The 21,478-nt window shown below is 48.6% G+C and overlaps 1 protein-coding gene and 1 long non-coding RNA gene across 10 annotated transcripts in view; one reads left to right on the top strand and one right to left on the bottom strand.

Moving 5' to 3' along the window:
* FCRL5 (Fc receptor like 5) overlaps positions 1-20,786 on the bottom strand; it is a 38,390-nt gene extending 17,604 nt beyond the window's left edge. Inside the window, exons 1-7 of one of the 7 annotated variants that reach the window (XM_045048497.1) lie at positions 20,567-20,786; positions 10,251-10,271; positions 8,771-9,025; positions 6,641-6,895; positions 6,075-6,359; positions 4,384-4,656; positions 1,436-1,714 (exon numbers count right to left, since the gene is read on the bottom strand). In XM_045048497.1, the coding sequence (XP_044904432.1) occupies positions 1,436-1,714; positions 4,384-4,656; positions 6,075-6,359; positions 6,641-6,895; positions 8,771-9,025; positions 10,251-10,271; positions 20,567-20,708 (1,510 nt within the window). In that variant the 5' untranslated portion in view covers positions 20,709-20,786. The remainder of the gene's footprint in view (positions 1-1,435; positions 1,715-4,383; positions 4,657-6,074; positions 6,360-6,640; positions 6,896-8,770; positions 9,026-10,250; positions 10,272-20,566) is intronic. The other 6 variants (XM_023247237.2, XM_045048493.1, XM_023247239.2 and 3 more) reach the window with 6 other exon arrangements.
* Positions 3,879-10,399, top strand: LOC109495824. Of its 3 annotated transcripts, XR_006591503.1 has the most exons (6): positions 3,879-4,064; positions 4,475-4,580; positions 4,988-6,447; positions 6,594-6,890; positions 7,025-7,063; positions 8,777-10,399. It is a non-coding gene; the product is annotated as an uncharacterized LOC109495824 (long non-coding RNA). The 3 variants fall into 3 exon arrangements; XR_006591504.1 differs by lacking the exon at positions 4,988-6,447 and having other exon boundaries at positions 3,880-4,064; XR_006591502.1 differs by lacking the exons at positions 4,988-6,447; positions 6,594-6,890 and having other exon boundaries at positions 3,882-4,064.
* Positions 20,787-21,478: the final 692 nt, after the last annotated feature.

The following is a 21,478-nucleotide window of genomic DNA, read 5'->3' as shown; positions in this document are numbered from 1 at the left end:
AGATACACGGCAAGGAGTCGCAGCCAGAAGCCGAGCAGTTGATGCCGGTGTGGCAGAGGTCACGCGGTGGAGAGAAGGGAGGGCGCTTAGGAGCAGCAGGGGTGACGGTGGGGCACAGGAAAATAGCTGGTGGCCTGCGAGCAGAGTGAGCTTTGAGCTCGTCACAGGCCAGTATCACCTGCTCTGGAGAAATAAGTGATTTTCTGAGAGATCTCCCAGCTCTTCCTTGTGCCTGCAAGTGTTGTCTTGTTTTTCTCGCTCCCGGGACGTCCACGAAACAACCCTCCCCTCTGGGGACACCCGGTCTCAGTTTCCTCATGACGTAGAATGGTCTGGTGAACCCCGCTCATGGTTTTTCCATCATCCTTCTATTTCTCATAAAAACAGATAAACCAACAGGGGCGCCTGGGTGGCTCAGAGGGTTGAGCATCTGACTTCGGCTCAGGTCATGATCTCACGGTTACGTGGGTTCGAGCCCCGCCTCGGGATCTGTGCTGACAGCTTGGGGCCTGGAGCCTGCATCCGATTCTGTGTCTCCTTGTCTCTGCTCCTCCCCCACTCACCCTCTGTCCCTCTCTCTCGCTCTCTCAAAAATAAATAACATTAAAAAAAATTAAAAACAAAAAAACGGCCAAACCCACAAACAACTGGGCTTTCACTCCCTAAGAAGCAAAGATCCAAGTGTAAACACAAGCAACTTCACTCCAAATGTGATGCCGCCTATTTGGGTGGTTACGTGGGTCACCATGAGCTGTATGCCTCTGATTTGTGTGCTTTTCTGAACGTATGGCATGTTTCAACAACAACTTAAAAAATGTGATACGATAAAATGAAACTTATTTTCACGGATTCAGGCAAAAAATCACGGAAACTCCAGAAAACCCTTCCTGCTTCCCTCGTCGACCCTGCCGTGAGTGCTTCAACGGCTTGGGAACTCTGGACCGGTTGAGGGCTTGCCGGCTACTTGGCTGCGTGACCCTGCTTGCAGCCAAGTGCACGCGTGAGTGTTAGTGCTTCTGGGCACTGGGTTAAGAAAGAGTCTCCAGGGACGGGATCTACAGAACATGCGAAAACCCCGGAGGGAATGCATTCCTCTGGTAAAAGCTGGGGAGTCCCTTGAGCTATCCAGGGGTCAGGCTGAGCCAGGGCAGGGAGGGCTAAGGCCCACAGCTGGCTGCCGGGGGCGCCAGGTTGGGGAGGTGGAGACTGCGAGATCCGTGCAGACTTCTGAAAGGCAAGAACCCTGTGAGAGGCAAGAACTGAGTCAGCGCCCCCGGGGTTCAGCCACAAAACGCCGCATGCAAAAGCAGAAGACGCAAAGGAGAAGGGAGTCTGGGTGTGACGGCTGCCTCGCCACTTGTCGCATCGGGCCTCAGTGTCCTCTTAACATAGTGGCAAAACAGAGATGAGTGGCTGACAAGAATGCAGGGCTTACCTTTGACAGAGAGGCTCTTGGCCTCACTGCGCTGGGGCCCGAAGCCATTGTCAGCAGTACAGAAGTAGTTCCCAGAGTCCTGCACCGTCACGGTGACACGGAGGGACACTCCTCCTGCAGACAGGACCGACCTGCTCCCCAGGCTGATATTCTCGTGATAAAACTTGTACAGGATGCGAGGCGAACCTCTCTCGGCTTTACAGGAAAGTGTCACTGTATGTCCTTCAGGAACCAAGGCCCCACGGGGGCTGAGGGTGAGGACAGGACGAGACACAGGGACTGAGGGAAAGAATCATCAGTCAGCGGGTGCTGGGCCTCCTCCCTGCACATTTCCGGTGCTGGCTGGGCTTCAGCCCCTGCCTTCCACGCGCCCCCTTCTCCCCATCCGCCCCCCTTGAGGTGACCCCACTCCTGTCTTCCGGTGTAAGCGACGCTCTTGTGGAGGAAGTCCCTTCTTTTACCCCTCCCTGTTCCTTCCTGTGACCCTGGAAGAGCTGCCCCCACCTGCCCACCCCAGAAGAATCCTCCTCCTTCTCCACCTGCCTCTGTCCCACGTACAGATTCTCTGGCTCCGCCTGCTTCTTCCAAACTCCACGCAGACGTATTTAATCCTCTCGAACATTAGAAAATCAGCAAAGCATGGGGCGCTCGGGTGACTCGGTTGGTTAAGCGCCCAACTCTTTGTTTCGGCTCAGGTCATGATCTCATGGTTCATGGGTTCGAGGCCCATGCTGGGCTCCGTGCTGATGAAGCCTGCTTGGGATCCTCTCTCTCTGCCTCTCCCCTGCTTGCTCTCTTTCTTGCTCTCAAAATAAATAAATAAACTTCAAAAAATTTAAAAAATCAACCACAGAAAACCTTCCGCATCTCTGTGTACTCTTCCCCGTCATCCCTTTCTCCTGTGGACGGATTTCTGAGAGAAGGGGCCTACATTTCCTGTCTCCATTTCTTTGCCTCACACTCCTGTTTTTGTCTGTGAAAACCTGCTTTTTTTGCCTGATCGCCACCAATCGATAACGTTGATCTTCCGCGTTTGCGATTATAATGAGAATATAGCGCTGTCACATCTGCATCTGCTGTACGGGTGTCTGTCGTGTATAACTTGTAAACACATGCGTGCAGCACTAATTATCAAACAAGCCAATGGGGCAGGTGCTATTACTGCCCCTATCTTACAGAAGAGGAAACTGAAGCCCAAAGCAGTCAACCGCGCAGCTGCTAAGTGAGGCAGCGGTCACACCCAGACTCCCTTTTCTCCTTGGCGTCTCCTGCTTTTGCATGCAGCGCTTTGTGGCTGAACCCAGGGGAGGTGACTCAGTTCTTGTCTCTCATCAGCTCGCAGCTCTGCTTTGTCTGAAGTGGCCGCATCTTCTGCTTCAAACACGTTCTTCCCTTGGTTTCTGCGGTTTCTGGGTCACGGCGCCTCCTCCCACGAGCCACGGTGCTCAGGGCCCTTCCCCTTCGGCGGGGCTGGCCTGAGGTCCTGTCTGGCCTCTCTTCTGGAGCCTCTGCTCTGCTCCTGGCGGCTCCCAGGGCGGGCTCTTCTCTTTTCTGCCATCCATTCGTCACCCCGGCGGCCCGAGTGATCTCTCCGGTGTGAGTCCCGATCGCGGAGCCCGGAGCTCCCTTTGGAATAAGGCCCAAGCCCTGAGCATGGCTCTGAGGCCTCCTGCCGCCCGTCCTCCGCCCCTCGGCCCTTCCACGCTCGGGGCAGTCTGCACCGCCAGCCTCCTGCCGGGTCCTGGACGGGTCCCTCGTTTCCGCTGCGCGTCCTTCGGCGCCTGCCTCCGCCCGGGTCCCAGGCTCTCTCCCGGCCCTCAGCTCCCCCGTGAGCTCTCCTCGAGTCCTGTCCCGGGCAGCGCAGATCGGGGTGCCCCCCCGCCCCCACGGCCCGCAGGTACTCGTGGGCCTCGGCCCGGGGCTGGCCGGGGTGCCGGTCCACACCCGCCGGTCGCCCCCAGAGCCGTGCGCAAGGCCGGGCCGGGCTCGCCTCAGGCCTCCGCAGAAGGCGCGCAGCGCTAGCCGAGCGCATGCGCCGTCACGTAGGCACTTCCGCCGCGGCGGGCGCTCGCGGTGACGTCACTGCCCGATGTCCTCGGGCCTCTGGGTGTTCGCAGCGCAGAGCCCCTGCCCTCCTGGTCCGATGCCTCCGTCGGGGCTCCCTGGCCCAGTTCCGTACGACCTTCTGCGCGGGAGCTGCGGGAGCGGCTGCACTCTGGCTCGTCGCCAGCCTGGTTGTGTGTTTTCTCCAGAAGCGGAAACTGAGGCTGCGCGGGTCCTGCGCCGGGACCGGACTGCGCATGAGTACACCCCCCCCCCCCCAACCCCCGCCCCCAAAGGTGCCCCCGGAACTCGTTCTGCGTCGACGGTACAACGCAGAGACTCGAGGCTCCGCAGAAACCGGGTAGGTTCGTAACTTTTTCGACACTCGCCTTTGTCACCTTGGGGGTCTTAAGGCCATCGGGCGGGGGGGGGGGTCATCCGTGCTTCCCAGACTCGCTCTCCCCTGCACTCCTGCTCCCCGGCGCCCGCGGAGGAAACACTGATCGCACCGCGCAGGCTGAGTACCTTTGGTGGCTCTGTACCCCGCTGGGATCCCTACGTGACGTTCGAGAGCCAAGTGATCAAGGTGTGTGGTGATCAATAATTGACGTCACCTCTGGGCCCCGGGGACTGATTCTGCAGTTACTGAGAGCACGTGCGAGGATGGGGCCTCGCAGGACGAGGGGTGGGCACGAGAAAGCACCGGGCTCCTCGGGTGGGGCCGGGAGGGGGGCTGCGGTGCAGACGTCCCGGGCTCTGATGGAGCCTGCACTGTGCCAGCGACCAGGTGCAGAGAGGCAGGCAGCTGTCCCCGGGAACATCGGTGGGCCTTGGAGGCGGGAACGCACTATGGGAGGGCTGGGGGAAGGAGGCCGAGGATGGAGGGCCGCAAGCCCAGGACTTACCGGTCACAGTGAGGTACACGGGCAGGCTGCGTTGGGCACCCAGGCCGTTGTCCGCGGTGCAGTAGTAGTTTCCAGAATGCTCTGCCCTCAGAGACATGACGGACTTTATGCCCCGAGTGGGCTCCATTTTCTGGATGACGACTTCTTCGCGAAGGAACTGGTACAAGATTGGGAAGGAGCCACTCTCGGCTTTACAGGTAAGCGTCACTGTATGTCCTTCAGGAACCGAGGCCCCATGGGGGCTGAGGGTGAGGACAGGACGAGACACAGGAACTGAGGGAAAGAATCTTCAGTCAGCGGGTGCTGGGCCTCCTCCCTGCACATTTCCGGTGCTGGCCGGGCTTCAGCCCCTGCCTTCCACGCGCCCCCTTCTCCCCATCCGCCCCCCTTGAGGTGACCCCACTCCCGTTTTCCAGGGTAAATGATGCTCTGGTGGAAGAAGTCCCTTCTTTTACCCCTCCCTGTTCCTTCCTTCTGCCTGTGACCCTGGAAGAGCTGCCCCCACCTGCCCAAGCCCTGGGGTCTTCTGCTCGGTGCCTGTTCTCCGCTTCTCCACTCACTGGGGCTGGGCTCAGTGCACCACCCTTCATCCTTTCCCTTCCAGATTCACACACTGTTCCAGGATCCCTTCCCCTGTCCCCGCATTCTCCCTGTATCCATCCTGATCCCCTCTGTTTCCCTTGGAGAGAACAGGGTCAGGAAGAGGATGGGAGGCCTGTGAGTTTCCAGAGGCCAGGACTGGGGTCTGCCTGCTGAGTACTGGCCCAGTGCTGAATGAAGAGTCTCCTTAGGCCGGGCTGGGTTAGGCAGCCATGACTTCCCTAAGGGCCTTGAGTGCCCTGGTCAAGGAGTGGTGGTTTCGGGGGTCCTCCTCATCCCCGACTACATCTCTGGAGTGGCTACGATGTTATTACCCATCTCTGTATCCTACGAGGATATGTGTGTTGGTTATTGTCAAAAATTAACTGCTAATTGGGAAAAGATACTTCTGCATCCCTGGGAGAAAGAGAGATGGAGACAAACAGGGAGGGAGGGAGAGAGAACGAGGGAGGGAGGGAAGAGACGCTGCGGACACATTGAAGGGCGTGACGGTCCTGGGCTGGACAGAGCACGAGGCCCACGACAGATAGAGAGACACCCTTGCTCAGAGATCTGGGAGACAGCAGAGACATCAGGACGTCACTGGCTGCACCGTGTTCCTCCAAAATGCCTGTGTGGAAGCCCTAACCCCAGAGGTGGCTGTATTTGGAGACGGGGCCTTTGAGGAGGTAATTCAAGTTAAAGGAGGCTATAGGTGGGGCCCTAATCAGGTCAGACCGGGGCTCTTATGACAGCAGAGGAAAGAGGCCCAGGTAGGACTCGGCGAGAAGCTGGCCAGCTGCAGGATGCAAAGAGCTCTCTTGAGACACCAACCTACTGCTCCTTGATCTTGGACTCGTAGTCCCCAGGGCTGTGAGAGAATGCACTTCTGCGTGCAGGCCATGCAGCCTGAGCAGACCCACGCAGGTGACTTGGGGAGGAGGCAGGAAGCGGGTAAGGCAAGAGATTGGTTGGGAGGCAGTACAAGGCCCGAAGAAGCCGGAGGGCTGGGCTCTAGTTGACCAGCAGGACAATCAAGCACTGATGTGCGGCTCCGCCTGGCTCCTGCCCCGTCCCCGGGTCCTGGCGGATCAGAACCCGCTGACACTCACTCTGCACGCGTAGCTGGGATTTCTGGCTCTGTTTGCAGACGCCGGAAGACCCTCTCTGGGCCTCGCACCAGTAATACGGCGGGTCTCTGCTCCTCGTGGTGAGGGTCGGGATTTTCAGAAAGCTTTCCGAGCCCGACTGCAGCATGTGGTCGTCTTTGAAGAAGCGGAACCAGAGTTTGACGTCCGACCTCAGCGGAGGGAGCTGGGTCTTGCAGGTCAGGGTCACTGACTTCCCAGAGACGGTCGGTGAGAGGCTGGCTGTCAGCACGGGACGTGGAAACAGCTCTAGAGAAGGATCACAACGGTCCCCAGAGCAGTGAGGCCCGGAACTGCTCTGGAGAGAAACACAGCCCGTCTGCAGCAGCCGCGGAAGGTGCACAGCAGGCAGGGGGGAGGCCGCTTTCCATCCCCAACCCCCTTCCGCTCAAAGCACTCCTGGGCTTCCTCCGATTCTCGCAGGAGTGAGCCCTGAGGTGCGGGGGTATCCCAGCCCACCCTTCTCACCCTCTGCTGCCTCAGGGAGCGTCCTTTCGGCAAGCCCGTCTCGCAGATAACGAAGGCTTTACCTTGGACTTCGATGTTGATCGTGTTGGAAGAGTAGGAACAGCAGCCATTCTTAAATCCGGAACAGCGATAGTCTCCGTTATCTTTGAGACTTGCTTGCTCGATGCGGAAGTCGGAACTCTCATCAGAGACGCTCAGGACCTCGCCCCGCCTGTGCAGTGTCGTGGTATCCAGAGTGATTTCTGCGTTTGCTCGGCATCTCAGAACCACAGAGTCGCCTTCAAACACGAAGGGGGGAGCCTGCAGGATCAGGTTCGCTGCAAGACAACGCGAGCCTGGTCACTCGGTGCCTTCTCTTGATTAGTGTCCCCAACGGATTTTCTAGGATTGGGATGGGGGAGAAGAACGCATAAAATAACTACAGTCCGCTTTTATTCTGATTTTAGAGTGAACACGTGTCCTGAGAAGACTCGGAAAGCAGAAATGTAAGTACAGATCCCTTCCCGCCTCGCGGCCCAGATGTGGACGTGCACGTGTCGGGTGCTCTTTTCCGTGGGCACGTACGTGAGAGTCTGCCGTGTTCTCTTTATGAAACTGCAGCAATGTTTGCGCATTTGACAACCTACTCTGCTATGAACCGTTCTCTAGGCCGTCGGTCTCGCTACCGAACCTGGCTTCTAACGGCCGCAAAGTTTCCCTTCAGTGCGATGCCATGTAATTTACTTAATGAGCTTTCTTTTTTTGACCGTTCAGCGTCCTTCAGTTTGGGGGGAGTGTGTCTATGATTCCAGTAGGTGAATTCTTTTTTTTTTTCTTTTTTTATTTTTGAAGCAGAGAGAGACAGAGTGTGAGCGGGGGAGGACCAGAGAGAGAGGGAGACGTAGAATCCGAAGCAGGCTCCAGGCTCCCAGCTGTCAGCACAGAGCCTGACACGGGGCTCGAACCCACGAACCGTAAGATCATGACCTGAACTGAAGTCGGTGGCTTAACTGCCTGAGCCACCCAGGTGCCCCTCCAGTAGGTAAATTCTTAAGAGGGGAATTGCCAGCTCAGAGAGGATAAGCATCTTACTTTCTCCTTGTTACCATACCGCTTCCTTGTTCATGAAATCAGAGAACATCATAACTTGCTTCGAATTCAAACAGGTGGCTTTATTTGTTATTCTTTCTGGGGTGCCTGGGTGGCTCAGTGAGTTAAGCATCAGACTCCCGATCTCACTCAGGTCGTGATCTCACGGTTGGTGAGATTGAGCCCTGTGTTGGGCTCTGTGCTGGCAGGGCAGAGCCTGCTTGGGATTCTCCCTCTTTTTCTTTTTAATTCAGAAGGAAATTACACCAAAATAAATCAGAATCTCTTTACATAAAAAAACAAAAAAACAAAAACAGGTGGCTTTAGGACACAGGGAAAAAGAGAAATGTTTACTCTTTTTTTCTTGTTGTCTGTATACATTATACCCTTGCACAACATGGGGGTGGGGCACCGACCCCCCATGCAATGGAAAATCTGAGAATTACGCATTTTGTGACATTAACACGTATTTTGTATGTTTTCTGTATCATAGACCGTATTGTTGGAAGGAAGTAAACTGGAGGGAAATGTTATTAAGAAAATCATCAGGAAGAGAAAATGCATTTACAGTCCTGTCCTGTAGAAAGTCTGCAGGGAAGGGGAACCGTGCATTTCAACCCTGTGGCATTCATGGGTCAGCTGTACCTCTGTCTGTCTGTCTGCCTGTCCATCTGAAAATCCTCATGCTGCTTATTATTCCAAATAAATTTTATAAGTTTGAAACTACACGTGTGGGGTGCCTGGGTGGCTCAGTCAGCTGAGCGTCCAACTTCAGCTCAGGTCGTGATCTCACAGTTTGTGAGTTCGAGCCCGTATCAGGCTCTGTGCTGACAGCTCAGAGCCCAGAGCCTGCTTCGGATTCTGTGTCTCCCTCTCTCTCTGCCCCTCCCCCACTCTCACTCTGTCTCGCTTTCAAAAATAAAAAATAAAAAATTAAAAAACCCAAAACTATACGTAGATTCAGAAACCATTCCAATAATTTGCTTCTCCAATTTTCTTGGATCTGAGCAACAAATCTCTGGGTCTCATCTGTATAGATTATTATTCCGTAAATATAGGCAGCTTCTGGGTAACTGTGTGGTTTCTAAAGAAACTGTGGTTTGTTTCTTTTCTTTTTTTCTCACCTGAAGAAAAGGTCAAGCTCACGTGGTCACTTGGGAGCGAGTCCTGGGTCTGGCATCTGTACTGTCCGGAGTCACGGACCTCCAGGGTGTTGCCTGGGGTTTCGCGTAGTATTCTACCCTCGAGGTACCAAAGGAACCGTTTTATTTTCTCTGGAGCGTGGAAGTGCAATACGTGACAAGTCAGGGTCACTGTCTCTCCTGTGAAGACGACGGTCCATGGAGGATGGAGGGAAATCACGGGTTTGGCCGCGGCTTCTGAGGAAGAGAGAGACAGAGCCTGAGATGGGGACGCCTGTGGTCCCCGCCGCGGTCGTCTGTGTGGGACGGACCCGAGGACCAGGCCTGGGGGGATCCCCAGGAAAGCCCTCTGGTTGGGTCAGTGGTTGCTCACGGCTGTTTGTGGATTGGAGCCCCCAGGGGGTGGCAATGAGAGAGATGATTTCAAGCCGACAGAATAAGCAGCGGGGTTCGCCGCCGAATGTCAGTGGCATCAATGGCCAGTTGGCTTTTCACGGGCGCTAGAGAAGGCCACCCCTGCCCTCCTACTTCACGTCCACCGACTCATGGGGACCTCTCAGGGAGCTGTGCGCATCACAGGTGTGCACTTTCTCTCACGGGATAAATCCTATTTTCTGAAGGTTTTGGCACTGAGTAAAGCCTGAGAGATTAACTTGTCTAACACCTTCGTGTCACAGATGATGTTTCAGATGCCCAGAGACTCTTGTCACAGCTAATTGTGGCAGAGCCAGGAACGGACAGGTCGTTTGCTGGAATCCAGAAGTGAGCCAGACAAGGATGACATCCCGGGGCAGCTGATTTGGGGCAAGGAGGGCGGTTGTATTGCCGTTCGCGAATCCTCAAATATTCAGGACATTCTCTGACCCAGGGGAATGGTGGTGGGAGTTAGAACTAAGAAAATGTGTGACACAGATAATATGTCTTCTCCCCCAATTCCTATTTTGGGTGCATTTCTTCTTTTTGAGGGCCTAGTTGCTGGATGTTCTTCTGGAGGAGGAACATTTCCTGCAGGGTTTTACTTCTAAATGTGTAGGGAACGTAGTATTCCTGCTCGCGTCTTCACAGTGCGATGCTTACAGAGACGTTTTTTGAGCTTGCTGATGGGAGAAAACCTTATCCCAAGCCCTGCACGTTTGCCGTGGAGTTGAGGATGTCCTGCGTGGTCAAGTGGGTTCCATCTGCGGTAGGGTTAAGTTCAGGGTCTACCGAAGGCCAGGAGCCGCTTGTGCATTTCTTAGTTCTTCCAGGGAGAGGCCGGGGGGGGGGTGGGGTGGGGTGGCGTGTGGCTGTCCTGGCCCTTGGGTGATGCCAGTAGAGCACGTGACACTTTCACATCCCTTCTGGTCTCGGCGAGAACAGGAGCTATTGGAGACCCTCAGACAGACATTGCAAGCACCTCGTGTTTTTTAGGGAGACATTCTTATCCAGGGACACCCGAAGAGCAAAAGAGACGCGAACTCACCAGATTTTCCACTGACAGGAGCTGCAAAATAAATAAATTAGCCAGAGATGAACACAGAGCAAGGATTCTTCGGTTTTTCAAAAGTCATGGCTGTTGTTTTCTGTTCATTTTATTATTTCTTTCAATAGAAATTCATTTAAAAAACTTAACAGACACTTGTCAAATGTCTCCTCCTTGGACTTCTAAGATGAATAAAAAAAAAATGGTACCTGCTGGCAAGGAGTTGATGGCTGGGGGAGCAGAAGCAGGAAGCAAAATAACGTAGTGCGGAATGGAAGTGCGGTAGTAGAAACACACATGGGCATCTTGAGGGCGGAAGGGCCAGCGGGGCCAGTGGGTGTGTGTGTGAGTGTGTGGTGAGGGGGATGGGCCGTGACACGTACCTGAAAGAGTGATCCTTGAGAAAACTGAATGAAAACAGGAGTCAGCCAGGCAAAGGTGTCTGTACCTGGCAAGACATGGTGGAGAAGTAAGAAAGGCAGCAAGGGCACAGAAGTGGAGAAATAGCACTGGTGTTCAGGGGGGCTGAGACGGAGTTCTGGAAGGAAGGGAGTGAGGAGGACTCGGGTCGGAGAGGCATGCAGGGCTCACGTCATGGGCCGTAAGTAGCTGTGGGTTTCTTCTAAAAGCTGCAGTGTTACCATCATCAACAGGGAGCCATGGAAAGGCTTCAAGTAGGAGAACGGTAAGGTTAGAATTTATAAGTTCGATGGAGCATTATGACGGTGGGTAGACGTCCGTGAGACCGGACGTGAAGCAGAGAGGCTGATTAGAAGGCAGGGGAGAGAGATGATGATGTTTACTTTTCTTCAGAGTGTTTATCCCAAATTATTTGCTTGTTTACTTTCCCACCTCTAGAATAGACGTTCTGTGAGAGCAGGGGCTTCTTAGGTTTGTTATATGCCCCCCTGGATCTACAACAGTGCCTGGCATTTAAGAGACATTCCGTAAATATTGAATGTGTATTTATTAAGTAATGAATTAAGTAACTAAGTGAATAGAGGTAGGAGGTACAGGTTTGAGAAATGGGTAACGGGAAGACAGAGGAGGCAAAGTTGGCAAGTTTATAAACTGCTTAGACCCTCCAGATGAGGGGCTGTTCGTTTATTCAACAAATTAAAAAAAATTTTTTTTAATGTTTATTTCTGAGACAGAGACAGAGCTTGAGTGGGGGAGGGGCAGAGAGAGAGGGAGACACAGAATCCCAAGCAGGCTCCAGGCTCCAAGCTGTCAGCACAGAGCCCGACGCGGGGCTCAAACCCACGAACCGCAAGATCATGACCTGAGCCGAAGTCGGTCGCTCAACCGACTGAGCCACCCAGGCGCCCCTATTCAGCAAATTTTAAAATGCCGACTATGTGCCAGGGCCTGGATAGGACAAAGGAGATCCAGCAGTGAGCAAGCGGTACTGTCCCTCTCCACATGAGGCTGGTGGGGAGAAGTAATCCAGACCTATGAGCTTTATAGAGAACAGTGGATTATTTCCCATTGCCCAAGTATCTTGGTCACCGTGGATTTTGTATTGTTTTAAATGTGGCTAAAATTTTCCCGAGTATATTCTATGTGGTAGATGTTTACGTGTAGTATTTTAGGTGATCTTGTCAACATCTCTGTGAAGTAAGTTCTAGGATCATCGCTGTTTTACAGGCTGTAAACTGGTTTAAGTAGCCAGTAGGCAGCAGAATGGAGTTTGGGGCCATTTGTCTGAACACGTGCTATTTGGCCCCAAAGCATGTGCTCCAGGCCATTACCCTAACCTGTCCCTCTGTGTTGGCACAACATTGGGATGTCCTATTTCTGGAGTGTTTGGTGCAGCTTCCAACTATGGGGTCTCTTTCCTGCCACTGGGCCCCGCTACACGTCTGCCTCCTCTAGCTCCTGCTCTCTGTCTCCTGAAGGCATTACCAGCTCCTTGGCAGGCAGTGTGGTACTTGCTTACACCACTGTTGGTAACTTTGGACATTTATTTAACTGGGCTCTTGTTAGGTGGATGTTTCTTGTACACTGGGTTTGCTGGAGGCCTACTTATTTATTTATTTACTTATTGTGTATTTATTTTGAGAGAGCGCAAGCAGGAGAAGGGCAGAGAGAGAGGGAGAGAGAAAATCCCAAGCAGGCTCCGCGCTGTCAGCACAGAGCCTGATGTAGGGCTTGAACTCCGGAACTGTGAGGTCATGACCTGAGCCGAAATCAAGAGTCGGATGCTTAACCGACTGAGCCCCCCAGGCGCCCCTGGAGGCCCTTTTAGATCATGAGCTTTCTGAGCACAGAAATGCTGCCTCCCATGCTTTCCCATCATTCTCAGCACTCCGTACAGGGCTGTGCATATGTGTCACTAAAAGTTTTTGTGAAATATATGAATAAATATTTTATTCTAAGGTTTTCAATGTTGGTAAAAACAAACCCCTTTGTGTGTGTGAACTGATAGAGACTGAAACACACCCGCAGATGCAGTTAGTGCTATGTACTAGAAAAATGACGTGAGGGGCGCCTCGGTGGCTCAGTCGGTTGGGCATCCGACTTCGGCTCAGGTCATGATCTCACGGTCCATGAGTTTGAGCCCCGCGCCGGGCTCTGTGCTGACAGCTCAGAGCCTGGAGCCTGCTTCGGATTCTATGTCTCCCTCTCTCTCTGACCCTCTCCCATTCATGCTCTGTCTCTCTTGTCTCAAAAATAAATAAACATTAAAAAAAATTAAAAAAAAATGACACGAGTGAGATAGGAGTTCTCCAACCTGTGTCTCCCACAGAAGCAAATGTTTGGCAGCCATCCATAGATAAACGCGGGGAAGCTTTGGGGCCTGGGCAGGAGATTGCACAATCCCATTGGAGCCCAAGACCAAGGAGGATCACTTTGAAAAGGTGGGCACATGCCCCGGTAGAAGACTCACTGACTGTGAGCCCAGCTGCAGACCTAGAGCTGCCTCGTCTTTCTGGGGACTCAAATCTGGTCTCATTTGTTCATGGTCTTGCATCTAGATCCTACTGCCGAGAGACTCGAGAGGAACCATCCCCTTCTATGCCCCAGCATCATGGCCTGCTGAGCTCAGACCCAACTGTTGTTGCAAAAGTAGTCCTGTGACCCCAGCTCCAGTGCCATTCTGCTGCAGTCTAGAGGCAGTCTTGGCCATCTAGGAATCAGCCTAACTCAGTGGGAGAGTACTCAAGGACCCAGCAGAAATGAGATCCGTTCATACCCCTGGCAATGGAACCGCCAACTGCAGACCCAGCAACAGCCGTGAAACCCAGCTCCAGCTCTGTTCAACCATATCTTGGAGGCAGCCTTATAACCCCAGGGAAGCCGCAGAAGGTATTTACCTTCCAAAACCAGTCTGTGAAGGTATCAGCTCTTCTAAATAGAGACACCAATACAGAGTTCCACTGATCATGAAAAGTCAGGCAAATATGACAACATCAGTGGAAACTAATAAAGCTCCAGCAACTGACCCTAAAGAAAAAGAGATTCATGAACTATTTGACACAGAACTCAAAATAATAGTCTTAAGGAAGCTCGGTGAGCTATAAGGACACAACTAAATGAAATCAGGAAAACGATACACAAACCAAATGAGAAGTTTAACAAATAGAAAACATGAAAAAGAATCAGACAGGAATCTTGGCACTAAAGAATACAATGACCAAACTGAAAAATTCAGTAGCAGCAACAGCATAATTGGTCACTTAGGAGAAAGAATGAGCAAATTTGAAGACAGGCTGTTTGAAATTACCCAGTTAGAAGAAAAAGAAAGAATGAAAAAGTGAACAAAGCTTCGGTGACTTCTGGGAAAACAATAAGTGAATCAATGTACCTATTACTGAAGTCCCAGAAGGAGCAGAGAACAAGAACAGAAAGATTATTTAAAGAAATAACGACTAAGAACTTCCCAAATCTGGGGAGGGAAATCTATATCTAGGTTCATGGCTCCCAAATAACCCCTAACAGGCTGAACATCAAAAGGTCTAAACTGAGGCAGCTATACTCAAATTCTCAAAAGTCAAAGACAAGGAGAATTTTGAAATCAGTAAGAGAAAAATAATGCATCAAAGAGTCTCATACAAAGAACCCCCCATAAGATTTATAGTGGATTTCTTTAGCAATATCGTAGGCCAGGGTAGAGTGGGGTCATATATTCAAAACACTGAAAGGAAAAAAAACAAAACAAAACACTGCCAGTCGAAATACTATACCCAGCAAAATGAAGGAGAGAGAAAGACTTTGCAAGACAGGGGCTCCTGGGTGGCTCAGCTGGTTAATCATCTGACTTCTGCTCAGGTGATGATCTTGCAGTTTGTGAGTTTGAGCCCTGCGTTGGGCTCTACACTGACAGCTCAGAGCCTACTTGGGATTCTCTGTCTCCCTTTCTCTCTCTGTCCCTCCCCCATTCATGCTCTTTCTCTCAAAAATAAATAACATTAAAAAAAAAAAACTTTCTGAGACAAAAGCTGGGGGGAATTCACCACCACTAGACCTGCCTTATAAGAAAAGCAAAAGAGTTCCTCAAGGGCACTAAAGCAAGGACACTAATTAGGAACATAAAAACACACACTCCCTGGTGAAGGTAAATGTATAGTCCAATTCAGAATCCTCTAAATATGGTACCTTAGTGCATTCAGTCTGCTATGGCAAAAATACCATCGTGGGTGGCTTATAAACAAGAGAAATGTATTTCTCACAGCTCTGGAGGCTGGAAAGTCCAGTATTAAGGCACCAGCAGATTCATCTCTGGTGAGGGCCTGCTTTGTCATAGACAGCCATCTTCTCATGTAACGCGGCAGAAGGGTGAGAGAGCTCTCTATGGTCTCTTTTATAACGGTACTAGTCTCATTGCCTTGCAGAGCCCTAAAGACTTAATCACCTCTCAAGACCTCACCATCTCCTAAAACTACCACCTGACAGGTCAGAATTTTAACATATGAATATTTGGGGATGCATATATTCAGACGATAGCATACTGTGTGGTGATATATAATCACTTTTAACTGTAGCATAGATTAAAAAAGACAAAAGTATTACAAATAACGATAGCTACAATCATTTGTTAATGTATGCAGAATATAAAAACAAGGAGATTGTGACATTAATAACTAAATGTGGGGAGGGAGAAGAAAAAGTGTAGAGTTTTTATATGTGATAGAAATAGATTTCTTAGCTTAATTGACTGTTATGTTTAATATAAGCCTCACAAAGAAAAAAAATCACAAGGAAATCACAAAGAGAAAAAAAAAACTATAGTAGATAACACAAAAGATAAAAAGAGAAGTTAAAGCATACCACTACAAAAAAAATCATCAAATCACAAAGGACGATAGTAGGAGAAGGAAGAAAAAAAAAGGAACTACAAAATAGTGGGAAAACAATGAACAAAATGGCCATAGTAAGTCCTTACCCATCAATAACTGCCTTTAATGAAAAAGGATTAAATTTTCCAGTAAAAAACGTGGGATACCTGAATGAATAAAAAAATCCAACTGTCTGCTGCCTACAAGAGATTCATTTTACATTTAAGGGCACACATGGGCTCAAAGTAAAAGGATGGAAAATATATTCCATGCAAATGGTAACTGAAAGAGACCAGGAGCAACTCTACTTGTATCAGACAAAATAGATTTTAAGTCAAAAATTGTAACAAGAGACAAAGAAAGTTACTATACAGGGGTAAAGTGGAATTAGGAGGATATGCAACCATAAACGTACATGCACCCCATATGAAAGCACCTAAATATAGAAGACAAATGAGAGAACTGAAATAAGGAATAGTAACAATACAATAGTAGTAAGGGCCTTAATACCCCATTTTCAACAATGCGTAGATCATTCAGACAGGAAATCAATAAGGAAATGGCAGCCTTGTACAAGATTCTAAACCGAAGAGTTTGCATATCTAACATGTACACCTGATGGATGTATACAGAACATTCTATCCTACGGTAGCAGAACACACATTCTTCTCAGGTGGCCACGAAACATTCTCCAGCACAGATTATGTGTTAGGTTATAAAACAAGTCTCAAATTTGAGAGGATTGAGTTTTCTGACCACAATGCTATGAAGCTAGCAATTGTTCACAGGATGAGACTGGAAAATTCACAAATAACGGAAGCGAAGCAACATACTCTTGAACAATCAATGGGTCAAAGAAAAAATCTAAAGGGAAATCAGAAATTATCTTGAGTGAAATAAAAATGGAAACACATTGTAAAACCTATGGGATATAGCAAAGCAATTCTGAGAAAGAAGTTAATAGTCATAAATTCCTACTTCAAGAAAAAGATAAAGCTCTCAAATAAAAAAAAAACCTTAAAATAAAAAAAAACCCTAACTTTATACCTTGAGAAGCCCAAAGTTGGCAGAAGAAAGGAAATAATAAAATTAGAAAAGAAATAAATAGAAGATAGAAAATAGAAAAGAAAACTAAGAGCTATGTTTTCAAAAGATAAAGTAAATTGACAAACCTTTAGGTAGACTAAGAAAAAGGGAAGACTCAAAATCAGAAGTGAGAGGAGGCATTGCAACTGATAGCACAAAAATATTTTTAAAAAGACTACTACGAACAGTATATCCCAACAAATTGAATAACTTAGAAGAAATCAATAAAGTTCTAGAAACATGCAATCTACCAAGACTGGATGGATCTTGAAGAGAGAGAAAATCTGAACAGGCCGATAACAAGTAAGGATATTTAATTGTTAATCAACCCCTCGCCCCCCAACAAAGAAGTCAGATGACTTCACTGGTGAGTTCTACTAAACACTTAAAGAATTAACTCCAAACCATTTCAAGGGCTTCCAAAAAAATGAAGAGGAGAGAACATACTTGCAAACACACTTTGTGAGGTCAGCCAAATAAGCATTCTACAGGAAAACAAAATTACAGGCCAATATCTCTGATATACATAGAATTAAAACAATCCTAAAATGGAATACTAGCAAACAGAAGGAACATATGAGATTTGCCCCAGGGATGATTCAATGTATGCAGTGCAATAAAGTTGATACACTACATTAACAGAATGGATGATAAAAATCATCAGATCATCTAGGGGCGCCTGGGTGGCTCAGTCGGTTAAACATCTGGCTTCTGATCAGGTCATGATCTCACCTGAGCAGATGAGGTTCCTGAGTTCAAGCACCGTGCTGGGCTCTGTGCTGACAGCTTGGAGCCTGGAACCCGCGTCGATTCTATGTCTCCCTCTCTCTCTGCCCCTCCCCCACACCTGCTCTGTCTGTCTCAGTCTCTCAAAAATAAATGTTAAAATTTTTTTTTGAAAATCATAGGATTATCTCAATGGATGTATAAAAAGCATTTCACAAAATTCAACACGTTTTCATGATTAAAAAAAAACCTCTCAACAAATTATGTCTAGAAGGAAAGTATCTCAACGTAGTAAAAGCCATAAGAGATGAACCTATAACTAACATCACAGTTAATGGTGAAAAGCTAAAAGCTTTTCCTTTCAGTTCAGGAAAAAGGCAAGAATGCCCACTCTTGCCACTTACATTTGGTATAGTCCTGGAAGTCCTAGCCAGAATCATTAGGCAAGAAAAAAAAAAATAAAAGATGTCCAAACCAGAAAGGAAGAAGTAAAACGGTCTCTATTTGCAGATGGTTATCTTATATATAGAAAACCCTCAAGACTCCACGAAAATACTGTTAGAACTGATAAGCAATTCAGTACAGTGGCAAGACACAGTCAATGGACAGAAAAAAGTTACATTTCCGTATACTAGCAACAAACTATTTGAAAAAACAGGAAAGCAATCCCACTTCCATTAGCATCAACAAGAATAGAATATTTAGGACTAAATTTAACCAAGGAATCAAAGAATCTCTATACTGAAAACTATAAAACATTGAAAGAAATGAAAGAAAACACAAATAAATATAAAGACATCCTGTGTTTACGGCTTGGGACAATTCATATGTTAAAACACCACATTATCGAAGCGATCTACAGATCTGATGCAATCCCTCTCAAAATTCCAATGGCATTTTTCACAGAAATAGAAGAAAGGATCCTAAAATTCGTGTGAAGCCACAAAAGATACTGAGAGTCAATGCAATACTGAACAAAAACAAAACTCGAGACCTACTCCTTGACTTAAAACATATTACAAAGATATAGTCATCCCAACTGGGACAAAAGCAGACATATAGAGCAATGGAACAGAATCAAGGACCCAGAAATAAATCCACACATTTACAGCTGACTGACCTTCAACAAAAGTGCTAAGAACACACAATGGGGAAAGAATAGTCTCTTTTGTATACTGTGCCGTTTTTATTTGTACAAAAATAACTCTAAGTATATTAATGACTTACATGTAAGACCCCAAACTGTGAAGCTGCCAGAAGAAAACATAGGTAGGAAGCTTCTTGACATTGGTCTGGGACACAATTTTTTAGATATGACCCCAAAAGCACTTGGGAACAAAAGCAGAATAGACAAACGGGGTTGCATCTAAGTAAAAAGCGTTTGCACAGCAAAGGAAACCATCAACTGCATGAAGAGGTAACCTATGGAATGGGAGAAAGTATTTGTAAGTCATGATTCTGGTAAGGAGTTAGTATCTACAATGTATAAGGAACTCTAACAAATCAACAAGAAAACAAATAGCCTCACTGAAAAACAGGTAAAGACCTGAACAGATATTCTCAATAGAAGACATACAAATGGCCAGTAAGTACATGAAAAGATGCTCAACATCACTCAGTCATCAGGGAAATGCAAATCAAAACCACAATGAGATATCACATCACACCTGTCAGAGTGGTTATTATCATGAAGACAAAAGATAACAAGCACTGGTTAGGAAGTGGAGAAAAGAAAACCCTTGTGCAGTGTTGGTGAGAATGCACTTGGTATAGCCATTATGCAAAACAGCATGGAAATTCCTTAAACAATTAAAAATAAAACTATCATACGATCCAGCAATCCCATTTCTGGATATATATCCAAAGGAAATGATACCAGTACCTTTTAAAAAAATCTCTTTCCTTAAGTTTATTTATTTTGAGAGAGAAAGAGAGAGTGGGGGAGGGGCAGAGAGAGAGAGAGGGTGCTTCACCTACTGAGCCACCCAGGTGGCTTGGAAATGTTACCAGTATCTTGAAGAGACACCTCCGTTCATTCCCACGTTCACTGCCACATTCTTTGCAATAGCCAGGATGCGGAAACATTCTAAGTTTCCAGACCAAGGAGTATGGAAGTCTACCAACCAAGGAATGGATAAAGGAAATATGACATATATGTATATATATGATGGAGTATTATGCAGCCTCAAAAAAGAAGGACATCTTGCCATTGTAACAGCATGGATGAATCTGGAGGACACAACGCTAAGTGACACAAGCCAGACCCAGAAAGACGGATGCTGTGTGACCTCACTTTCACGTGGAGTCCAAAAAAGTTGGAACTCACAGAAGCAGAGAATAAAATGGTATTTCCCAGCTGGTGGGGGAGCCAGGGAGGTGTGGATCCAAGGAAATGAACTTTCACTTACGAGATAAATAAATCCTGGAGACCTAATGCACACCACGGGGACCATAGTTAATAAGAACAGACACTGGAAATTGGCAGGGAGACTAGATCCTGACAGTGAGTTCTTACCACACACGCGCACAAAAGGTGAAGTGAAAAGATAGAAATGTTAATTAGCTCAATTGTGGTGGTGATTTTAATCATAGATGTATATCAAAACATCATCTTTTGCATCTTAAACATGTACAGTTTTTATTTGCCAATTGTACTTCAGTCTACCCCGGGGGAAAGAATGTCAGGTGCCCCAGGCTTTCCCCGAGCCTCACTGCCTTCCCTCTGGGGCCCTGCTGTCCCCCTCCCCCTGTGATCTTTATCTGCCCATCACTGCCGGCGTTTGCCATGGTGTAGGGGAAGGAGACATCGTCGTGTTAGAAACCGTGCCCTTCCGTGCCCAGGACCAGGGTCTGGGCTGGTCATACAAGCAATAGATGATCTCCTTTGCAGAGAAACAAGGAAGGTCTCCTCTGAATCAGGCAATAGGAGCAAGCAAACAATACATTTTCTGGACTTCATGAAGTAAGATTTATCGCAGAAAAACAACGAATAGATCCTTCAGCGTGTGGTCACGGGGTTTCCTTCTCTGTAAGGGTGAAGGTTTATCCCAGCTCCCTCCACTGCTTCAGACTCAAGGGAGAAACCCCTGAGCTGGATGGGGAGTCCCGAGAACAGTCTCCCTTCGCAGGAGAGAACATCTGAGCCCCATGAAAGGGCCGGCCCCAGGGTGGAGAGAGAGGCCGTCCCCGTCCCACCTTGGGCCCGCGTTGGGCACTGGTACTCACCCAGGACCAGCACTGACACCCACAGAAGCATGAAGGCCTGGCCTGCCCCGGGATGAGGCCAGACGAGGGCTTTTCTCAGGAGTAACAGGGCTGGTTTTGGTTCTTGAGAAGCACAGCTCCACAGCAGCCCCGAGGAGCTCATCTGAGAAAGTTCTTTTTCGAAGAGCAGGTCGTGCTAGTGAATTAGAAAGAAGGAAGTGGCACTACCCTTCTTTAACTGAGAATCAGAATGTCCTGCCCTATGACCAAGGTGAGAAAATAAATTCTAGGCTTAAAAAAACACACACGGCTCTGTGACCCCACATCTCTAAGGCTGGGAAATTACCTTAAGGGAAGTATGTGCAGATTGTCTAAGAGAATGTTTACAGCGGTGTCGTTCATAACTGCCCAAAACACTGAAAGCACGTGAAAGGTCATGAACACGGGACCGTGGATGAAGATTCTGTACATCTCTGCGGCGAGATGCAGTGCAGCCGTTACGAATGAGATCAGCCCCCGTGGAGAGGCGTGCAGCACCCTGGTGAGTGGGAAGAGAGAGCCCAGGAGTGGGTTGGTACTCGTAATATCGTCCCAGTGGGGTAGATGTGACAAATAGAACATGTGTGTGCAAGTTGATACAAATACGCTGTTTTTTTTTCCTGGAAAGTATACCTAAGATAGTAGTTGTGTTGATAAGAACTGTGGATGGAAAGGAAATACTTCATTTTATGGCTTTCTTTACTGTTTTTTTTTTTTTTTTAATGTTTGTTTATTTTGAGAGAGAGCGTGAGCCAATGGGGGAGGGGCAGAGAGAGAGGAGCGAGAGGATCCCAAGCAGGCTCTGCTCTGTCAGCACGGAGCCCAACGTGGGGCTCGATCCCACCAACCGTGACACCATGACCTGAGTCGAAATCAAGAGTCGGGTGCCACCCA

The sequence above is a fragment of the Felis catus genome, chromosome F1, assembly GCF_018350175.1.
Source record: "Felis catus isolate Fca126 chromosome F1, F.catus_Fca126_mat1.0, whole genome shotgun sequence".
NCBI lineage: Eukaryota > Metazoa > Chordata > Mammalia > Carnivora > Felidae > Felis > Felis catus.
The sequence above is the reverse complement of the archived record's forward strand: the minus strand, read 5'-3'. Positions and strand labels throughout refer to the sequence as shown.